This window comes from Vanessa cardui, chromosome 8 (genome assembly GCF_905220365.1).
Source record: "Vanessa cardui chromosome 8, ilVanCard2.1, whole genome shotgun sequence".
Lineage (NCBI taxonomy): Eukaryota > Metazoa > Arthropoda > Insecta > Lepidoptera > Nymphalidae > Vanessa > Vanessa cardui.
In genome coordinates this window covers 12,672,556-12,692,643 of record NC_061130.1, presented here as the reverse complement: position 1 = coordinate 12,692,643, position 20,088 = coordinate 12,672,556, and the positions used below count along the sequence as shown (strand labels likewise).

The following is a 20,088-nucleotide window of genomic DNA, read 5'->3' as shown; positions in this document are numbered from 1 at the left end:
TGTTGGATAATCTCATTTGCGTAAAATGTAACCCGTTACCAAAATCGATAGAGATTAATCACCAACATTTTAATTATTTTAATAACGATATCTCACAATGGCTAATTTAAATTATCTTTTATAATAAATAATCTAATCTCGGAAATAGATAAGTGATATCGCTTCTGTATTGATAGGTAACAATTATTAGTTCAGTTTAAAAAATAATTGGCGCGTTCCACAGTTGGAACGAGCTCAGTAAAAATATGATTTTGTGTTTGTTATTAATATCAATAATATCAGGAAAACATGTACATGGTGAGATTTCATTAATTAAACTTATTGACTTATTGACAAACTAAAGCACAAGAAGTCCTAAAAAGAAACGTTTAAGCATTTTAAAATTTGTATGTAAGAACGTTTAAGTAATTTGGTTAGCAATTCGAGCAGCTAACTGACATTGTTGTTCCAGTCTCTTTTTTCTCATCCTAAGCCGAAACCCAAAAGAAGTTGCAACAGCCTTGTCTTGCACAAGTTGAATATTAAAACATTTATCATAAGTTGTTAGGAAAAAACGAGGACAGCTGATTTGTATTCAAATTTGTTTTAAAAAATACGTTTACATTTTCTGTATAATATAGCATTACCAAATTGGGTAAGTGACAAGAAGTTTATTTTCGCTCAAATTGTTTCTTTCGAATTGGCTTAAATAACATGTACCCAATTATTCTTGTTCAGTGCAACTATATGGAAGAAAATTAAGTTGAATAATAATATCATAGTAAAGGCTGATAAGATCTTTTGATTAATAAAATGAGATAAATGACACAAATTATACTTCTACGTAGAATAAAAAGTTACAGCACATGTTAATTAATATTTAAATAGACTTTTATTACTGATAATTTAGCCTGACATGAATAGTTTGTTTATGCTTTCAACGTTACTCGATACAGGCCACTGCAAACCGGCTTCCAGCGGTCAATCAATCCTAAGGTTTGGCTCAGTTTAAAATAAATTCCTACCTTTCATACGAGTTCTTTCTCATGTCAAGTTGAATTCAATAAATGTACAAATATAACGTATTCCTATTTAGAATACAATCTATTGAATAATATAAAAATATGTACATTTTATTTTGCATTAGTAATAACAATATCTAGATATACTTCAGCAAATTTTAAATCAATTCAACTACATTATTTTATTGTATTTAGGAACATTACACGTCCTTTATAACTATCAAAAAGGTGATATAATTTTGAAAATAAAAAATCTTAGAGCTGAGAAAAATGATAAAAATTACATTTTTTTATTTTTCAACTTTTTTATTTACTATAAAAAACTGCCTTCAAGTCATGGATATTGGCACTCTATAAATTGTTAACCATCAGTTCAGTGGAAGAAATAAGGGTCAAAAGTGCAATTAAATTCTTAAAATTTTTTGAATAAATCCCATATTCTCGTAACATTTGATCGAAGACCATGTACTATTGTAATGGAATTATTTTGTCTGCGAACTGATGTACTAAACTTCTCTTCAAAATAAGAACTTGCTGTTTCTTTAATATAATCTTCAATCTTCAATTTCTTCTTACTAATTATTTTAAGTACCTATTTCATGCCAGTGATATTTTTTCAAGGAAGTTCTGGATTTTTAAGTGTTCAGCAGTTTCGCGAATCTTCTGTGCAATGTCAGTTTGTGTTTTGTTCGCTTCGGAATATACTTTGTACATCAATTTTAATCATAAATCAGCTTCCAAAACCCATACTTTTCGAATAAGAAACAATCAGTTATCTGTTTAATCATGATTTCGGTGAATCGCGAAGTAACTTTGCGTTGGAGTTGACAAAGGTCGTTTTGAATGTCATCAACAATGTTTGTCTAAAATACGAAAGATTGCTAAAATAAACGATTTTCCTAGGTAAACTAGGTTTGTATGATTCTCAGATAATATTCATGTTTCAATTATTTTTCAGCTCAATTCGAAAACTATAAGCAAGACTTTGGGTATGTCACCGTCCGCGAGGGGGCCCACATGTTTTATTGGCTTTTCCATACAACTGCAAATGTAACAAGTTATACTGAACGACCTCTAATTATTTGGCTACAAGGTGGTCCTGGGGGTTCTTCTACTGGAATCGGAAATTTCGAAATACTTGGACCTCTAGATCTGTCGCTTCAGGAAAGAAATTATACTTGGGTATGTAGTACAAAAATAATGATTGAACAAACGATGAACAATAATTTATTATGTTTTGTTTTTAGGTTTTTATATAATTTTTTTTGTTACTTTGGTGTTTGGTATCTAGTTGTATATTATAATTTTTGAAGCAAGCGGCCAGGGCTATTTAACAGGTTACGATCGTATATTTTGTAGACGATAGTCGATAACAGTACAAAAATTGTAGATCTAATTAATGAAGACGCACATCTTATTCAAATCACACTCAACACAACACAACTCACACACAATGATCTTGTTGGGGATAATTTTTATGTCCTTATTAAAAAAAAACTTGAGGTTATCGTTTTAATATTACCCGTTCCTCAACGAATTGAGTAGCTAAGTACTTATATAAATATTTTCTAACAATATTTAACTTATTATTTCAAAATCCTTTTTATAATTATATCGTTTTATACGTTAATAATCTGTTAAGACTTATAATAGGCATATTTTGTTACATGCCGCTGCATAATATTATGAACACGGTTCAATTTAGCTAAAATTGTGCAAACACATTTGTTCCTTGTTGTCCATTTGGTTCCAAAAGACGAAATAAAACAAACCACATTTTATTGAGAAATGTTAAAACTAATTTTAAGGTGTTTATTTGCTGCAATTTTGTTTCAGGTTAAGAATTTCAATGTCCTTTTTATTGACAATCCCGTAGGCACGGGATTTAGTTACGTCGATGATTTGAAATATTTGACAAGGACTAATGATGAGATAGGTACTTATTAATTTGTTCTTTTAAATACGCATACATCATTATTTTATCTCAGGAGGTAAAAAGCGTGCACACAGAGCTTTATCGCTATAGCATTCTCTTCCAGCTAACCTTTCTGACGAAAACTTAACTATAATTATAAAAAGATTATTTTTACAAAAAGTGTCCTGTAAAAAGGGCCATCCGATGGTAAGTAGATCGCCCCTCATAGACACTGGCGCTATAAGAAATAGTACCCATTCCTTACATAACTAACGCGCCACCAACTTTGGAAAATAAGAGCTGTAGTTACACTAGCTTACTAAATTCTAATCTAACCTACGTAATATAATTTAAAAAAATATATATTTGTGTTCATATAAAAAAAAAAACATTTAAATGACTAGTTAATACATCTATATAACTCATTACATTACAGCTTTGGACTTCGTTGAACTGATGCGAGGGTTCTATCGAGCTAATCCAGAATTTGAAGGAGTTCCACTTTACATTTACGGACAATCGTACGGAGGGAAAATGGCAATAGACATGGGTATCCGAATGCGTGAGGTACTTATTAAATTACCCTTTTAATAATTTAGAATACGTACATCATTAGACTTGTTTCGTATTCATGTTTAAACGCAGAACGCGAAAAACATATGTATGATATGTTACATGTATAAATAACCTGACAGCGATTTGAAACGGGTCGTCGTCAAATCGTAATATTTATTAATGTAAATAAAAGTTATTCACATTGAAAACTTAAGCAAATATTTATACAAAAAAAACCTAAATTACTAAAATAGTTACTGTACACGTAATGAAAGCGTGTATATCGTATGAAAACTGAATAATCTATTTTATTTTAACACTTATTTGAAGTACATTATATTAAAAAAGACATTAAAATAATTATTTTAATTGTTTCTTAATTGAATGAATACTTTTTAACGAGTTATGAAAGACTCGACAAAGGTAACAGCCAACAGGTAATGTACGTAAATTTAAAAACTTAAGAATACAACATTGTATATATTTAACTGTTATTTTCTTTAAAAAAAAGAAAAGAAGATTGAAGATGATTTTAAATATTACCAATGAATACTAACATGTATTTTTAAAATATATTTTTAAATGTCTCTTTTAAATGTAATTTGAATTAATCATTACTTACGTAAGTTTTTTTCCGTTATTTAGTACTTTTGTATCACATAGAAAGGCGGAAGAGCAAATATGACGATGGTAAGTGGACACCAATAAACATTATAAATAATATTACTTATTCCTTACATCGAAAATGCACCACCAACCCTGGGAACTAAGAAGTTATGTCCCTTATGTCTACAGTTACACTGGCTCACTTACCCCTATAACCGGAATACAACAATATTGGATCTTAATCCAGCAGTGGGACATTTACACACTGTTACTACTATTACTTACTTTAAAAGTACATACAATGTGGATTATTTACATACAAATTGAATAGACTCGAAATGATAGACGTCATGAAACAAAGTGTATATGACGAAAAGTTGATAATCAGTAAAACAAACAAATATTATCAGTCAAGATCCAGTGAGCAATCGCTAGGGTTTCGATTGTAATAGATAACTCTCAAACGACATGTTCATTCAAAGTTGACAATAAACAAATCCCTATTTCTACATAGGATAAAAATCATACTCCATATTTGTTTTGCTATTCTCATAACTATTCATAAAGTATTAAATGATTACTTTCGGATGTGACAAAAATATACGGATTTTAACTACGGGACTCTAAAAGCTGAAACACATTGTAATGTATACACTTACTTAGCATCCTGTAAATCACTTCGCATAATATTGTGTGAGAATTCTGTAACGTTAACATTAAGGTTCGAGAATAAATTTAGCATGTGACTTGTTTGCTAACATCCGGAAATTATGTTCTAATAGGCGGAATTAGCTGGTTCAATTAGATCAAATTTGCGAGGTATCGCTATGGGTAACGCATGGATCTCACCAGTCGATGCTACACTAACTTGGGGACCTCTGCTCCTTGCGGCTGGCCTCGTTGACCAAGCAGGATACGATGACATACAGAGAAGTGCCATGGAAGCCGAACGCCTTTTTAATGAAGGACAATATTACGAATCCACGATGCAATGGGCAGCAACCCAGCAAGCCGTGTTTAGGGGAACGACTAATGTAGACTTTTATAATATACTGACTAAAATGAGGACTTCTGGACCGGATACTTTTCAAAGTGATTACGGTAATATTACATTTTAATGATAATTTACTTTTTTACAAGAGTATATATGGTTTTTATACGAATACATTTTGTTTAGAATTTGCAAGAGACGTGATGATTCGTGACGGACGCTACACGTCGCCTCGTAGTCAAGAGTGGGACCTTAACCAGCTAATGAATACAAAAGTCAAGGAGTGGTTAAAGATTGACAGCAGTATTACTTGGGGCTCCCTTTCAAATGTGGTATTCAATTACTTAAGAGAAGACTTTATGAAGCCCGTAACTGACGGCGGTAACTATGAACATTTTTTATTAAAATCGGTCTAGCAGAGTTTCTGTAAGGAAATTGCACTGCCGTCTTTAAACATAGTTGTATACGCTTTTAAATATTACGTCTGCACTCAGAGTATTCGCACTTGTGATTTTAGATCTCTACTGTGAATCATAAGGGAGATATGGGGGTAACAGTAATGGTCTTTTTTTTCTCAGAAACTATTACAGATATTGAAATGAATCCAACGCGAATACTAAATATAGAGCTTTTTGATATATATATTTTTAGACGCCCGTGCAATTGCCTTATAGTAAATCTGCTACACCTTTATATCGATGATCTTTTATATATGTTTAAATGATAAACGAAAAACTTTTCTTTATAATTTATATGTTGGTATGCATGCTATCCTAGATGGCTCTTGTGTTTTATCTTATTTATATACAAATTATACTTACTACAAATTCAAAATATGTAGGTTAGTTATACTTTCTTTGTTTCCAGTTGAAAAACTCCTTAACGAAACAGATATTATTATCACTAAATACAACGGTAATCTTGACTTAATCTGTGATACTCCTGGTAAGTAATATTTTATTTAATATCATTATTATTATTAGACGACACTTAAACCATCCATACGAATTAGTCAAAATCAGATCGAAGATTCTCTTGCTTAGCGAAAAGAAATAGAACCACGATTTTAAGCCTATTTTTTTCTATAAATTTGACAATATTCTGTCTTTAATGCCTAGCTCAAAAAAAACTAAACTATCATATGTATAACTTATACCAGAAAGTGAATCGCGATATAATGATATATATAATATACCTAATGGTAAATAAAGCTACGTAAAGTGTCTGAAACGGACGAAATAGACCAGTGAACTGATTACAGACTATTATTTCAGTACCTATGTAACAACAACAATTTGCCTAAGAATTTCCAATACTCTAGGGTACTTACTCACATACGTACGGTGTCATAAGGGAAATACGGACAAAATGACATAAATGGACAAAATGACATAGTCACCTTATTTCGAAATTGGTGGATTTTATTTACACCCCGCGACAGTATCCTCTAACAACAACCATTTTTAAAATCCTGTGAGATGTTGGGCGTCATTGTAACAGTCGCGTCAGAGTAACCAGTTCAAACGTGTTTCGCCCCTTTAAAAGTTTATATTACACAAGGTTTTCTCCTATTTTCTGGTAAGTTATTTATTGTTATTTGTAATTATTTCTATTAAAATCGACGAACTATGTCAATACTCTGTGATTTCGATTATTTTTATTGCAACTACTTCATTTTCAATCTGAAATTGAGCATGGGTTAGTCGAACACATAAAGTTTTTAGAAACACGACTTGGTTTGACCCCTACATCGCTTCAAGAGCTTGCCTTTAAACTTTCAACAAGAACAAGAAACGTACTGGACAAGAATGACTTAAACACTCTCTGAGATGAAATAGAAAGTTGGATACGATGTATTTCTTGTTTCCTTTGGGCTCATGCGTCATGTGCTGATGCCCAAAAGAAGACCACAAACGATTTATTTGTGAACTGTGTTCTTAACCATTAGTAGGTCATTTTGTCCGTACTCTATGGATAGCATGGTTTTTGTGATTAGTTACATTTTTCTTAATATACATTTTATTATAGTTCCTATTTAATTGAAAACTGTGTTACTAATAGTCATCAAAATAAAAATTACCAGAAACGATTGAGACTGAGTATAATACTATTAAATAAATAAATATGATTAAAAAACCAAACACCATGTCATTTTGTCTGTACTTCCCCTATACATATATGTATTTGATAATAATGATGGTTTTTGATTTTCGTAACTTAAAACGTTATATGTGATTGGGTATTAAAAATAAACATACATTGTTTAATTATTTCGATAAAGATACGTTTGAACAAATCAATCTCTTTAAAACTTTAGTTAATCATAATTCCTAATGCAACAAACAACAATATAAACATCATACATATGATAAAAAATGAAGCATATATTCAAATCCTTCACTGTCTTCCAGGACAAATATTATGGGTAGATCGTCTTAAGTGGCCCGGAGCTGAAGGGTATAAAAACGCACCTCGACTGCCGATCTGGGAGAACAATCGGCTTGAAGGCTACTACAAATCCTACGGCAATTTCCGATTTTTCTGGATTAATGTGGCTGGACACAGCGTGAGTATAATATAAATGGATATAAAAAAATAATATTAAAATATCTAGTCAAAATATGATATTACGTCCCATCTATAGAAACACGTCTTTCCCAAAAATTAAGAAAAAAAAACAACAAAAGCCGCAACTTTATCCATGATAATTCAGTAAATTGACGCAGTTTTTGCAAAACCTCGCCGAGTTTTGATAGCAGTGGCGTTAAACAAATCATCAGCATTGTACCCAAAATAATAGGATTCGCAGATACATCATAATATAATTATTGTCAGTCCGATCGACAGTTTATACGAAAAATCAATCTTAAAGTGCAATTTAATCTTTAGCTGGTCAACACAACAGTTGCACCAGCTACACCATTAAGCCTAGTTCGAAATATCGTAACTCAGAAAATCCAACTTTTGGGTCATTGATTTTCGAAGGACATAATCGCATCGTAGTCGTTTTTACATACAAATATTATATGTATATTATTTTTATTTCTATTGCAGGTTCCACGCGACAACCCAGAAGGTAGCAATGCCTTTCTTCGTGACATGACGTCATTCGGTTGATGTATTTGTTATTAAATTGTAGAAACCTGATATTGTTTTATTGTATTCCTACCAATGTTATTATATAAATAAATCATAATATATTAATTAGACCTGGAAATTTATTCGTCTCGCCTTGTAAAAACACATACGGAACTGGAAAAATATTCCCATTGTTACTTGCTTTTGTGAGACATTATTAAATCTAAATACGAGACTATTTTTTACTACAAATATTTTTATTTATTTGATGGATATAAATTGAGAAATCTTTTCCAAATCATTTAAGACTATCTTCGGTAATAAAGCACTTTAACTTGGGAGATTTCAGTTGAACCAGACTTTGTCTATTATATAATCACGCTAGATATTATATTCAATTACAAATTTTCAATAAAATCTTATTATAGCCAATTCGTAATCGATATGTCGAATTTAAATATTATTCCTCAAAATTCGATTAACATATTTATAGCCGACACAAGATTAATTTGGCGGATCAAAATGTTCATTCTGTGTAATCCCATTGGCCTTATTGTATAGCGAGCCTGCATTATTTTTTAATTTAAAATGGTCATTTATTGGTCGTACTGAAATTCGAGTATTTAATATTTTAAATATGTATATATTAAGAACTCTGAACCCAATTAGTTTTATCTTACTTACGTATTAACTAAAGTATAACATTAAATATCTAATCAATAAAATGATAGGTTCCATAGTAATCGTGTATCGGTTGTGGAATCTTAATTCCTTTTTATATCTTCAGAAACGATATTTTTTTTGATTAATAACAATATGAGTTTAATCTATCGATGGTGACATCGGTAGATTAATGTCAGTAGCGTATAAGTAAATATTACAAATTATAAGTATTTAAAAATGGCGAACAAAATAATAGTTACTTTAGTGATTTTGGGAGTTATATTAGGTGCTGGTTTGGGTGTTTTGATTTGGTGGTTAATTCGTGCTGACGAACTCTATGAAACAATACGTAAGTTAGGCATTTATTTTGATAATTTTATTTAAAATGCAATATCATAATGTCTGTATTGTATTTATTTATAAAACTATAAACCATTGTTGATCAGTGAATGAAATCTTTATAGGACTAGAAGGAAAAGGTATCGGAGATGTCGAATACACGGCAGCATACACAAGAATCTCGGACCAAGGAAATATGTTTTGGTGGTTCTACCCAACACTTTCTGCATCGCCAACATCTCGTCCTGTATTGATGTGGTTACACGGAGCTACTGGAACACCACCAAGCTTTTTAGCCAACTTCGGAATGTTTGGTCCGTATGACACTAACATGAATAGAAGAAATGACTCCTGGGTTCGTATTTCGATATAAACAAAAAATTGTTAAATATTCTAGTGGTGACACTACTTGCTCCGTATCACTGTCTCATTAATTACTCTACCAGTAACTTCATATAACTTAAATCCGGTTTGAAGAGTAAGTACTAGAGTGTAAATACGCAGAAGTGAAATATTATCTTAGATATGAAATTTAGAAGACGATTAACGACGAATTTAGTTTACAAAGAATAGTTAATATTTCTTCAATTGGAAATGCTTTTATCTACATATATGCCCATAGGATGCTCAACTTTCACATTTTTATTTGCGTGTTTTTTATCAAAAAAGAAATTTAAATAGTTTGTATATAAAAAGGCTTAACCACTAGATTCTTGTATTCTAAATGTTGTGAAATATGTTCAAAAATTTCTTTAAGCAATGAAGTCCAAGTGCTTGCCAAATCTATCTAAATTCTTAGCACCTTCCATATATTGATAATGTTTTTAAGCCGTCTGTAATGGGTAAAAACAACTTGATAGAAAGATTAACTCTAAATTAAAAAATCATTATAAAAGTTTTAATATGTATTTATATTTGTTTGTTAAAGGTTAACGATTATAATTTACTATTCGTTGATGCACCATTGGGTACTGGTTTTAGTTCAAGTGTTTCTAGAAATGCCGACGATTTCCCTGATATTGAACAGAATGGTAAGTTAATATCTAACTGAGAATCTATTATCTGTAATTCTATCCCTCTTACTAAAATAATAGTAATGTTCCTTTCCAGTCGAACATTTACTAAGAACATTACAGTCATTTTATTCACTTCACGAAGATTACAACAATTCACCACTCTATATTTGTGGCCAAGGAGATGGTTCTCAATTAGCACTCTCATTGGCAATAAGATTATTGGAAGTAAGTTAACCATATCCTCGTGCAATTATTGGTTTATTCTAAAATACTATTCGTAAGAACTCATTAAATGATTACTTTTGGCAATATTTCAATTTCAGGAAAAAGATATATCTGGTAATTTTAAAGGAGTTATACTCGGGAATCCTGTAGTTTCGCCAGCCTTAGTTCTTACTAAACTTGGTTTCTATTTAGAAGAACTGGGCTACATAGATGGAAACGGTCGAGGAGCTATTAGAAATTTGTCAAACACAATTACCGACTTAGTTCGCTCAGAAGATTATGAAAGTGCTTTCAATCATTTCATCTCACTTGGATCTTTTATCAATGAAAACGCCGGAGCTGTGGCTGTAAACTTAGATCATATTGTTGAAAAGATGACCAGGCTGCCTAATCAAGGTTACTTTTATGCATTATTTTAACTTTTATTTTATCAGATTCATATTTTCTTCTTTCTTAATATTTTATAATTATATTTAGAATATATGCATGCTTCTAAAAAAACGTAAATAATCATGTAAATGTTCTTTTAGACTACTTCGGGGAGATGAGTTACATTGAAAGCGAATTTAATATGAAAAATAATATGAATGATTTTATGAACAACGTTGTGGCTCCAGCATTGGGCATAACAGATTCCGTCGAATACGATGGACAGCGAGCCTACGCTATACAAGCTTTAAAAAAAACTTATATGAAACCTAATGTTGACAAAGGTATTGCTTTTATTTAATGATATAGCTTATGCTTTATAACGTACTGAGTAGATGAGTGCGTATGTACACTAATTTATTATTAGTTCGATCAATCTATTTTGCATCAGTTTAAAAGTCGATACTATAAAGTGATTTGCTAGTAAAAAAAATACAAATATAAAATTATAATCAATCAACAATCTCCACCAGCGAAACTACTAGCCGTTATGTCTGAACTGAACGCTTACTTTCATGTGGCCATTTAACTTTTGACGAATAAAAAAATATTTAAATCAATTTGTTTTTATTGATTTTTCAGTGGAACACATTCTCAATAATACAAATTTGACTATTAGTATTTACAACGGTAATCTTGATGCAGTTTCAAACACTCCAGGTAAGAGGTACCCATTTTATTTTCTTTACATCTGTATTAATATAAAAGAATAAAGCATTACATTGCTTGTTTGGTTAAACGCACAAATCTCAGAAACTTCTGGAATGACTTGAAAAATATAATATATAATCATAGATAGGCTAATTATCTAAGAATATAAGGGATGTTCTTATCGCAACAACCAATAGGAGCAAAATTGTATACGAATCTGTAATATAACCGAGCAAAGGAACGAAGAGCAGGGTTGACATATATTTATTTATGAAATATTAATAATAATACATGTGAAATAAAACTTTTGATTATTTTATGAAATAAAACAAAAGTTAGAAAAGTGACTAACGAAAAAAATTTTGCATTTTCTCTAAATTCTTTAAATTAGTCGAGACTTCGGAGTATAATCTGTGTGATGCAATCACTATATTTTCCGCAGCCGCGCCATTGTGAGACTGATTGTGAAATGAAATGCAAATATATTAAAGAAGTACAAAAACCTTAATCTGGTTGTCCGGATTACAAACTAGCAACTTCTTTTTATTACACTACTACAACTACACAATTTCAACTTGATTATTCCACATTTAAAATAATATAGTGTTATAACAGTTAATCTTTATATATATTCTATTATGTGTTCTAAATAAATTGCACGAATGTGTAATGAATATACAATTTATTTATTTTTTTCGTTTTTTGTAATTTTCAGGTCAGCTCGAATGGATCAATCATCTTGAATGGACCGGTCAATCAGATTTTATGAATAAATCAAGAGAAACCCTTATTTTTAACAGTCTCATTGAGGGTTACTTTAGAGAATCTGAGAGACTGAGATTTTATTGGATAAATGTCGCCGGTCTTTTGGTAAGATTTTTTCTAAAAATTTGCGAATTCTATAAAAAATAATTGAAAGTTTGTAGCAAATTTTAATTATTTTTTTCAAGTACGAGTAAATAAGTCTGCATATTTTTAGTGGGGTTTTGGACTCTAAAAGAGTTCCTAGTATAGAATGAAGTTAGTTTAATTAAGTTTTTCTTTCTAATAACATCTTTATCCATATTACATTTCCATGTGAATGAAATAGCAATTCCACCGCGGTAAAGCTACATGGGGATGAATTCAACTAATTTATAACGTACACGATATGTTCCCGATTCTATATCGATATATTACGTTTCGATTCTATTACAATAAATTGACAATTACTTAGCAAAATTATTTGCAGTACCTTCGTACACGTGAACGAATATTTTTTTTTAAGCAGTATATGTAAATACGTAGGTATATTTCAACATATTGTATAATTTAGTGCTTTACTTTACAGGTACCGTATGATAATTCAATTGGTATGAGGCGTGTGCTGCACCGAACTGTAAATTTGGAACTGTAAAAAATGCTTATTAAATAATTAAATGGCTGGTTTTCCTATATAAATATGTTTTGAATTTAATTCCGAATAAATATTTGGGACGAAAATGTAATTTAAATTATATTTAATTTACATTTTCGTGCCATTATATATAATAAATTAAATTTAACTTTTATTAATTATCCGAGAATTTTTAATGTGTCATTTATTTTTTATAAAACGATAATTATAATGCGTCAAAGAGTTAATACACTGCATACTTGGCTGATGGACGTAGTAAGTTTCTGGGCCGCAATCTCTATTTTCCATTTAACCAAATATAATAGTGCAGAGAAAAAACTAGTGTGGCAATTTATTTTGGTAGTCAAAACTGTCTACAGATCAAGCTACAAGTACACGATAAACATTGCAAACTATGCTTTCCATATGACTTCTCAAATTTGATAAAAGCATACTACACTGAAACAATCGATTTCATTTAAAAACTGAAAATAAACAGAAACAAAACCGTTACTGGTTTGTATTACCTGACAGATTATCTAGATATAAATAATTAAATGCATTAAACTTTAACCCACTCCGTATTACGTATCGTGATGTATGTTTAAACCTTATGTTCGATCTTTTTTAAAATCACTGCTCAACAAGTTTATGACATTATTGTTTTCAAACAAATAATCAAATCAACATTTTATACGTATGTACTTTGAGAAATACTTATTTATGTAGTACATGTACATTTAAATCAGGATTTACAAATTTGCCGATAGTAGGCTATTCGATTTTTGCCGTCCCTACTAACTTTTAGAATTCAATACGTTTGTTTAGTTCACAATCACAAGTTATTCTGAAAATGAAAATTTATGATTTGTTTCCTATCGTCCTCATTACATCGGCTTTTTCCCTTTATTAGTATAATTATGAACTAGGTGACATTTCTGTCAATTACTAGATTATTTTTGCAACCTATTATGTAGATACGGATCACGGATGTAATGTGTATACATATAATTATAAGATTTTTTATTATTCTAAGATAAACCAATTTGGACTAAATTTGCCGCCCCTCTAAATATGCCGCCCTCGGCTCCAGCCTATTTAGCCTATTGGTAAATCCGCCACTGATTTAAATTAATTTCATATTTTTTGTAAGTAACATTTTGTTATTGCGTATCTTATCATCGTGTATCGTATCTTATCAGTGTGAGTCGAGATGGCCCAGTGGTTAGAACGCGTGCATCTTAACCGATGATTGCGGGTTCAAACCCAGGTAAGCACTGCTGATTCATGTGCTTAATTTGTCTTTATAATTCATCTCGTACTCGGCGGTGAAGGAAAACATCGTGAGGAAACCTGCATGTGACAAATTTCATAGAAATTCTGCCACATGTGTATTCCACCAACCCGCATTGGAACAGCGTGATGGAATATGTTCCAAACCTTCTCCTCTAAGGGAGAGGAGGCCTTTAGGCCAGCAGTGGGAATTTACAGGCTGTTGTTTTTGTTTGTTGTTGTATCTTATCAAAGTAGGTGTAATTGGTTTCAAACGTCCTATGGTTTTAAAAATAATACAAGATATTTTGAAGGTTTCCAGACTAGTCTGTTACTGAGACGTTATCGATGAACAAAATAAATATTTTATCGACCCAGCCCAGAGTTTTAACCCAGGATCTCGGGATATGCGGCCTTATCTAGCCACTAAAACGACGAGGTAGTCTTATACACAATTTACATAAACCTACTGTTCTACCTACATATTCTTATGCGTACATATCTATATAGCTAAATATTACTAGTGACCCGCACAGGCTTCGCACATACTACAGAATTTAAACAAATTGCGATATCACGGTACAAACTTCCAAAATGATGAGTTTTTTTTACTCCATGCATTATATACAAAAACCTTCCTCTCGAATCACTCTTTCTAATAAAAATAATAAATAAAACCGCATTAAAATCCATTTGAGATAGTATTCAATAAATAAACAATGTAATGATTAGGTATTAGGTTTATGCATGCTTGTAACATTTACAACTTTACAAAATAATAATATTTAAAAATGAATACAAACTCACCATAAAAGTTTTTTATAAAATCACACCATAACTATTTCATAATTAACATTTCCGTAAATTTATCATGCAACTATTTTTTCTCTAGGTAGTTCATTTGTTTTCCACATTCTAATTGTAAACGTAAAACGGTAGGTTTTTAAAAATATTTATATTTGGATAATGTAACCGATAAAGTACTTGCCAGTATTTCAGACTTAAATATCAACTTTACTCAAATGCGATTTTATTGATTATGCGATTATTTTTATCATTTCAATATTTCTAACTCAAATACAGCTTATTGTATTAAAATTTATTAATCCACTTTCAATAAACTTTGTGTGTAATTGACCATCCATGATCCAATAAAAAAATATTCGACTATCTTTCTATTAATTAATATGTTATATTATTGTCAAATTAAAGGCTAACAAAGTTAACACTGAACTTAAAGGACTACGTTAATGAAAAGTTTATTATTGTAATAATTTGTCCCTATGTTATATAACTTCAGTTAGGTGTAGCCATACAGCAATATTTATATTTTGTATCTGTGTCGTTTGAAGTTTTACTAGTGACTTTGATGTCTATAAATTGTAATTTATTCTTGATGCTACTGTATTACTTGATAGCTTTATTTATAAAATAAATTATATAAATGTGCATCGCATATTGTGTGTGTTTAAAATAATTTAAATTAATGATTATCCTGGTTTTAAATACTACATGTGATAAAATTTAGATACAATTAAGAAAAAAGAAAATGGCAGATATTTTAGATATATTGGATATAGAGCATCCAGGAGCATCAGAAATAACAAGGGACAGTATTATCCATGGTGACAAAGTAAAAAAGAAATATGTTACAACTAAGGCCGTACGGCGTCCTGAAGGGATGCACCGTGAAGTATTTGCCTTGCTTTACAACGATAATAAAGACTTACCTCCTCTTCTACCTACGGATACCGGTAACTAGTAAATTAAAATATTAAAACAGTGCGGACATTTTGTCTACCATTCGAATCTGTACGCAATGTCTCTTGAACAATTTTACCGATACTTGTTACTATTAGTTGACCTTACAGTTGTTTGTAACCAATATCTAAACTTGTTTAAGGAAAGGCATATAAACAAACAAAAGCCAAGCTTGGTATGAGAAAAGTGAGGAAATGGGTATGGGCACCATTCACAAATCCAGCACGCAAAGATAATGCTGTTTTTCATCACTGGAAGAGAGCCTCGGACGAAGCTAAAGAATACCCATTTGCACAGTTCAATAAGGTATGTCATATAATTAATAACTACTTTTACTGTACTGTACAATAATTTTATTTCATACTGGCACCCTGGCCTTGCACTGGTGCAATTTTTAAATAAATATGATATAAATATAAATTATACACTTGAGCACACAGGAATAAAGTATCTTTATGAAATAAACCATTGAAAACAAATGTAACATTTGATTAATTGTTTTGGAGATTTCTCCCTACATCCAAACATTCAAATTTTATCTATTTATAATATTAGTATGGTCAGAATAACATTTATTTCTTGTTATTTTTTGTGATTTTATTACTGATGTTAATGTGTGAAATGTGTAAAATGTTATGTTACTGATGTTTTAATACTGATTCATTATTGATGTGGTGGTATAGAAACTTTACTATCAAACAAAATCCAAAATAAATTATCTTTAATTAACTATTTGTAATTATTACATAAATAGAAGTTTATTTAGTATTTACATATAAGTCTACCAAGGTTGTCATTTTTATTATTTTATATTTTCTGTTTATGAAAACTTGTCCCATTGTAAATAAATAAAATAAAAATTAACTATTTAATGTTATTACAGCAAGTATCAATTCCTTCATACTCTGAATCTGAATATAATCAATACCTTAAATCAGAAGATTGGAGTCAAGCAGAAACTGACCACTTAATTGATCTTTGTCAAAGGTTTGACCTAAGATTCATTGTTATACATGACCGATGGGATAAAGCTGCATTTCGAGACAGAAGTGTCGAGGATTTAAAAGAGAGATACTATAACATTTGCAGTATATTAAGCAAGGTAAGTTCACTATTACTATATTTCCTACTAGGTATATACTATATTACTCTATTTTTACTACTGTTAAAATATAAAACAGATTAATAATCAATATTTATTACCGTGATAATTATTTTTATTTGATAAAATTTTCAGGTTAAAACAAATCCATGGTCTAACACAGTAACAATGGTAAATGGAGAAAAAAGAATATATCATTATGATGCTGAACATGAGAGGAAAAGGAAGGAACAATTGAAAAGGTTATTTGACAGAACACAAGAACAGGTACACAACTGATACAAAAGTATTTAATACTATTAGTAAAAATGCCTAAAATGCGAAGTGTATTCGCTTAGGGGGATAAAGATATTATATCATACATATGTATCCAACATAGATTTGCTCATAATCTAGTTTAAAATATGCCATTGGAATGCCAAAATTATAGTTATGGAATTCAGGTTTTTAGTCAATTATCAGTATGCATAAAAAGTAATATCACTCATGCATTATCATAATGCAAAACTTAATATTTGGTACTTTTTTAGATATTTCGATACTAAGGGATTTGCCATTTAAATGTATAAATATTTATAAATGTCTTATTTTATAGATTGATGAAGAACAGATGTTATTAACAGAATTGAAAAAGATAGAAGCAAGAAAACGTGAAAGGGATAGAAAAACACAAGACTTACAAAAGTTAATATCGAGAGCCGATAGTGGTAACAGTACTACAAATAACCAGGCTAATGTTACCAATGAAGCAACTATGCCAGCAAATACTGTTTCAAACATAGTAAGGCGACATGATAGGAAGCTGCATAAAAAAAAGTTGGCAACCCAACAGAGGCCAGTGCGTACAGTGGAGACTGTTGTGAGTTATATTTTTACTGTTAGCTGAGATCAGTTAAGGCTTACATTAAACTAAAGATTGCAAAGTCAAATCCAGAAAACACTTAACTTAATTCTCTTTTGCTTATAGTTTTGATAAAATTCTTCTCAGTCTTAGTTGTGATAATTAGGTAATATCATATGATATGGCCAGATGATAATCAGGAACAAGGGTATCTAACAAGCATAGTGGAGACAGCTCTTCGTCTTCTCATATGCACAAGAAGCTATAGCCCAACATTGTGACAAAATTGGGCCTAAATTAAAATAATTCGATAATATATAACTTCAAAGTTGTTCTTACATATATTACAAAATAAGCATGTAATAATTATTACTGATTCATTATTTCACCATTTTCCTTACTATAATTATTAGACACATTGACATTATTGTACTGACTCTGTAGGAAAAAAGTGTCAGAAAGAAATATCAATTTATTTTGTTTGAAACCAAAATTATAAGTACATAGCACATTTGTCTATTAGAATATCAACATAATTTTATCTAGAATGTTCTTTTATTTTATTATTTTCAACAGACAGTGGAGTGGTCTGGTATAAAGTTTCCTGAAGCACGTGGCACTGGAGTGTGGCTTCGGTCTCAACGTATGAAATTACCTCCAGGTGTTGGCCAGCGTAAAACAAAAGCAATTGAACAAGAGTTACGTCTTATGAATATTGGTAAGATTAAATTGGACCTTTTATTTTTATCTAAAAGACATTAAAGTATAATAATGTCATATGGAACAAGAGCAATTTCATTAATTTAGCCTATTCAGTCTATCAGGCACCTATAAAAGTTTTTATAATAATACTTACATGTATAAGTTGTAGACCAATCATTGTGGTGTTATGATTTACTTACCCAAACATTCAACATGGATTAATAGTCCAATGTGTCATCTAGTTGTATCTTTATAAAATATAATGTATGAGCCAGCAAAGCATGATCTTGTATGTTATTTAAAATATCACATTCCGTACAGATATTGCTCCTACCCCAACTGAAGCTATTTGCAAACACTTTAATGAATTACGTTCTGATCTTGCACTGGCATTGGATCTCAAGAATGCACTGGCTTCATGTGAGTTTGAACTACAAGCCTTAAGACATCAATACGAAGCCCTGAATCCAGGAAAGGTGATTATATTTTTACAATATTTCAATGGTATAAAGTGTTAACATTTAAGTAATGATTAATTATTATGTTGCTTCTCATTTTAATACTATCAATATTTTTTCTCAAACTGAAATAAGATGATATTTTAATAAAATCTAAATTTATTTATAAACAATTACCAAAATAAGCATTTTGTAAGAGATGCATTAACCTGCTTGTTACCACTATTTATGTTTTGATTGTTTCAGACTTTAAGCATCCCTCCTTCAATATGCAACACAAATGCCGATGGAGAAGCAAAGCCTCTAGGTGAAATCATTGACGTTGTTGGGTCTCCGGGTGCTTTAAACTCAACAATTTAATTACTTAATTTTAATTAAAACAGTAGCCCTTAAATTTATTTTATAAGCAGTATTTGCTCTGAGAATGTGTGTTTTTCTGGGTTTAAATAATACCAATATTTTAGAAGGCTCTATTCTGTTCATATTTTCAGATCATTACCATTTGTATCATGCAATTTAACTGAGTTTAATATTTATACACAAAATTATTAGACTCAGACTTTTCATTTCTGTAGTGTTATAATAAGTAAATGTCAATGAGTAAATGTTTCAATTCATGTTATTAATAAATGTAAGATGTTATCCTCTGATTATGTATAAATCTCGATAGGGTTACACTACAAAACAACATAACAAATGAGACAATTTTACAATCTTCATGTGTGATGCTATGCTTAACACTAGCCAAACATTATACTTCTTTACTGTTCGCAATACATTTTTTGATGCATTCTCAGGCATATAAATAATCAAAGGTATATATAAGATGTATGTAATAATATAGGTAATAACTAGACATGGGATTATATGCACTATCAAAATGCCAAAATATGCATGCAAATATGCACAAATAAAGAAACCATTTCTAATTAGATTTTGACATTTAGTTAAATTACCACTTACAGTTACAATATCTATAATTTTTAAGACCTAGACACCCTAAAAAATTTAAATGATTTAGCGTAATTTTTGTAAAAAAAAAACAATAATATATATTTCACTGCAAACTATATATATTCCACGCGGTCAAGATTTATACAGTAACTAG

General features: G+C 30.4%; 3 protein-coding genes across 3 annotated transcripts; all 3 read left to right on the top strand.

Annotated features, from left to right (window-relative positions):
* The first annotated feature begins 230 nt into the window (after positions 1–230).
* Positions 231–8,215, top strand: LOC124532150 (retinoid-inducible serine carboxypeptidase-like). Its single transcript, XM_047106866.1, has 9 exons — positions 231–297; positions 1,960–2,183; positions 2,838–2,937; positions 3,353–3,483; positions 4,860–5,178; positions 5,255–5,449; positions 5,936–6,013; positions 7,480–7,634; positions 8,123–8,215. The coding sequence occupies exons 1-9, from the start codon at positions 246–248 to the stop codon at positions 8,183–8,185; spliced, it is 1,317 nt and encodes a 438-aa protein (XP_046962822.1). The 5' UTR covers positions 231–245; the 3' UTR covers positions 8,186–8,215.
* Positions 8,216–8,954: 739 nt separating this feature from the next.
* On the top strand, positions 8,955–12,905 carry LOC124531881 (retinoid-inducible serine carboxypeptidase-like). The gene is made up of 9 exons (XM_047106449.1): positions 8,955–9,158; positions 9,274–9,503; positions 10,077–10,179; positions 10,259–10,389; positions 10,488–10,785; positions 10,920–11,102; positions 11,401–11,478; positions 12,185–12,339; positions 12,800–12,905. Exons 1-9 carry the CDS (start codon positions 9,047–9,049, stop codon positions 12,863–12,865), a joined length of 1,356 nt encoding a protein of 451 aa, XP_046962405.1. The 5' UTR covers positions 8,955–9,046; the 3' UTR covers positions 12,866–12,905.
* A 2,612-nt stretch (positions 12,906–15,517) lies between these two features.
* On the top strand, positions 15,518–19,990 carry LOC124531858 (DNA methyltransferase 1-associated protein 1). Its single transcript, XM_047106414.1, has 8 exons — positions 15,518–15,870; positions 16,020–16,183; positions 16,761–16,979; positions 17,115–17,246; positions 17,575–17,838; positions 18,397–18,538; positions 18,844–18,998; positions 19,227–19,990. Exons 1-8 carry the CDS (start codon positions 15,666–15,668, stop codon positions 19,338–19,340), a joined length of 1,395 nt encoding a protein of 464 aa, XP_046962370.1. The 5' UTR covers positions 15,518–15,665; the 3' UTR covers positions 19,341–19,990.
* Positions 19,991–20,088: the final 98 nt, after the last annotated feature.

Coding starts and splice junctions, on each gene's coding strand:
- LOC124532150 (XM_047106866.1), top strand. CDS start 246: ATGATTTTGTGTTTGTTATTAATATCAATAATATCAGGAAAACATGTA. Junction 2,938..3,352: donor AAGGACTAATGATGAGATAG/GTACTTATTAAT, acceptor ATTACATTACAG/CTTTGGACTTCGTTGAACTG. Junction 5,450..5,935: donor GAAGCCCGTAACTGACGGCG/GTAACTATGAAC, acceptor CTTTGTTTCCAG/TTGAAAAACTCCTTAACGAA.
- LOC124531858 (XM_047106414.1), top strand. CDS start 15,666: ATGGCAGATATTTTAGATATATTGGATATAGAGCATCCAGGAGCATCA. Junction 15,871..16,019: donor TCTTCTACCTACGGATACCG/GTAACTAGTAAA, acceptor AACTTGTTTAAG/GAAAGGCATATAAACAAACA. Junction 18,999..19,226: donor AAGCCCTGAATCCAGGAAAG/GTGATTATATTT, acceptor TGATTGTTTCAG/ACTTTAAGCATCCCTCCTTC.
- LOC124531881 (XM_047106449.1), top strand. CDS start 9,047: ATGGCGAACAAAATAATAGTTACTTTAGTGATTTTGGGAGTTATATTA. Junction 9,504..10,076: donor ATAGAAGAAATGACTCCTGG/GTTCGTATTTCG, acceptor TGTTTGTTAAAG/GTTAACGATTATAATTTACT. Junction 10,390..10,487: donor TGGCAATAAGATTATTGGAA/GTAAGTTAACCA, acceptor TTTCAATTTCAG/GAAAAAGATATATCTGGTAA.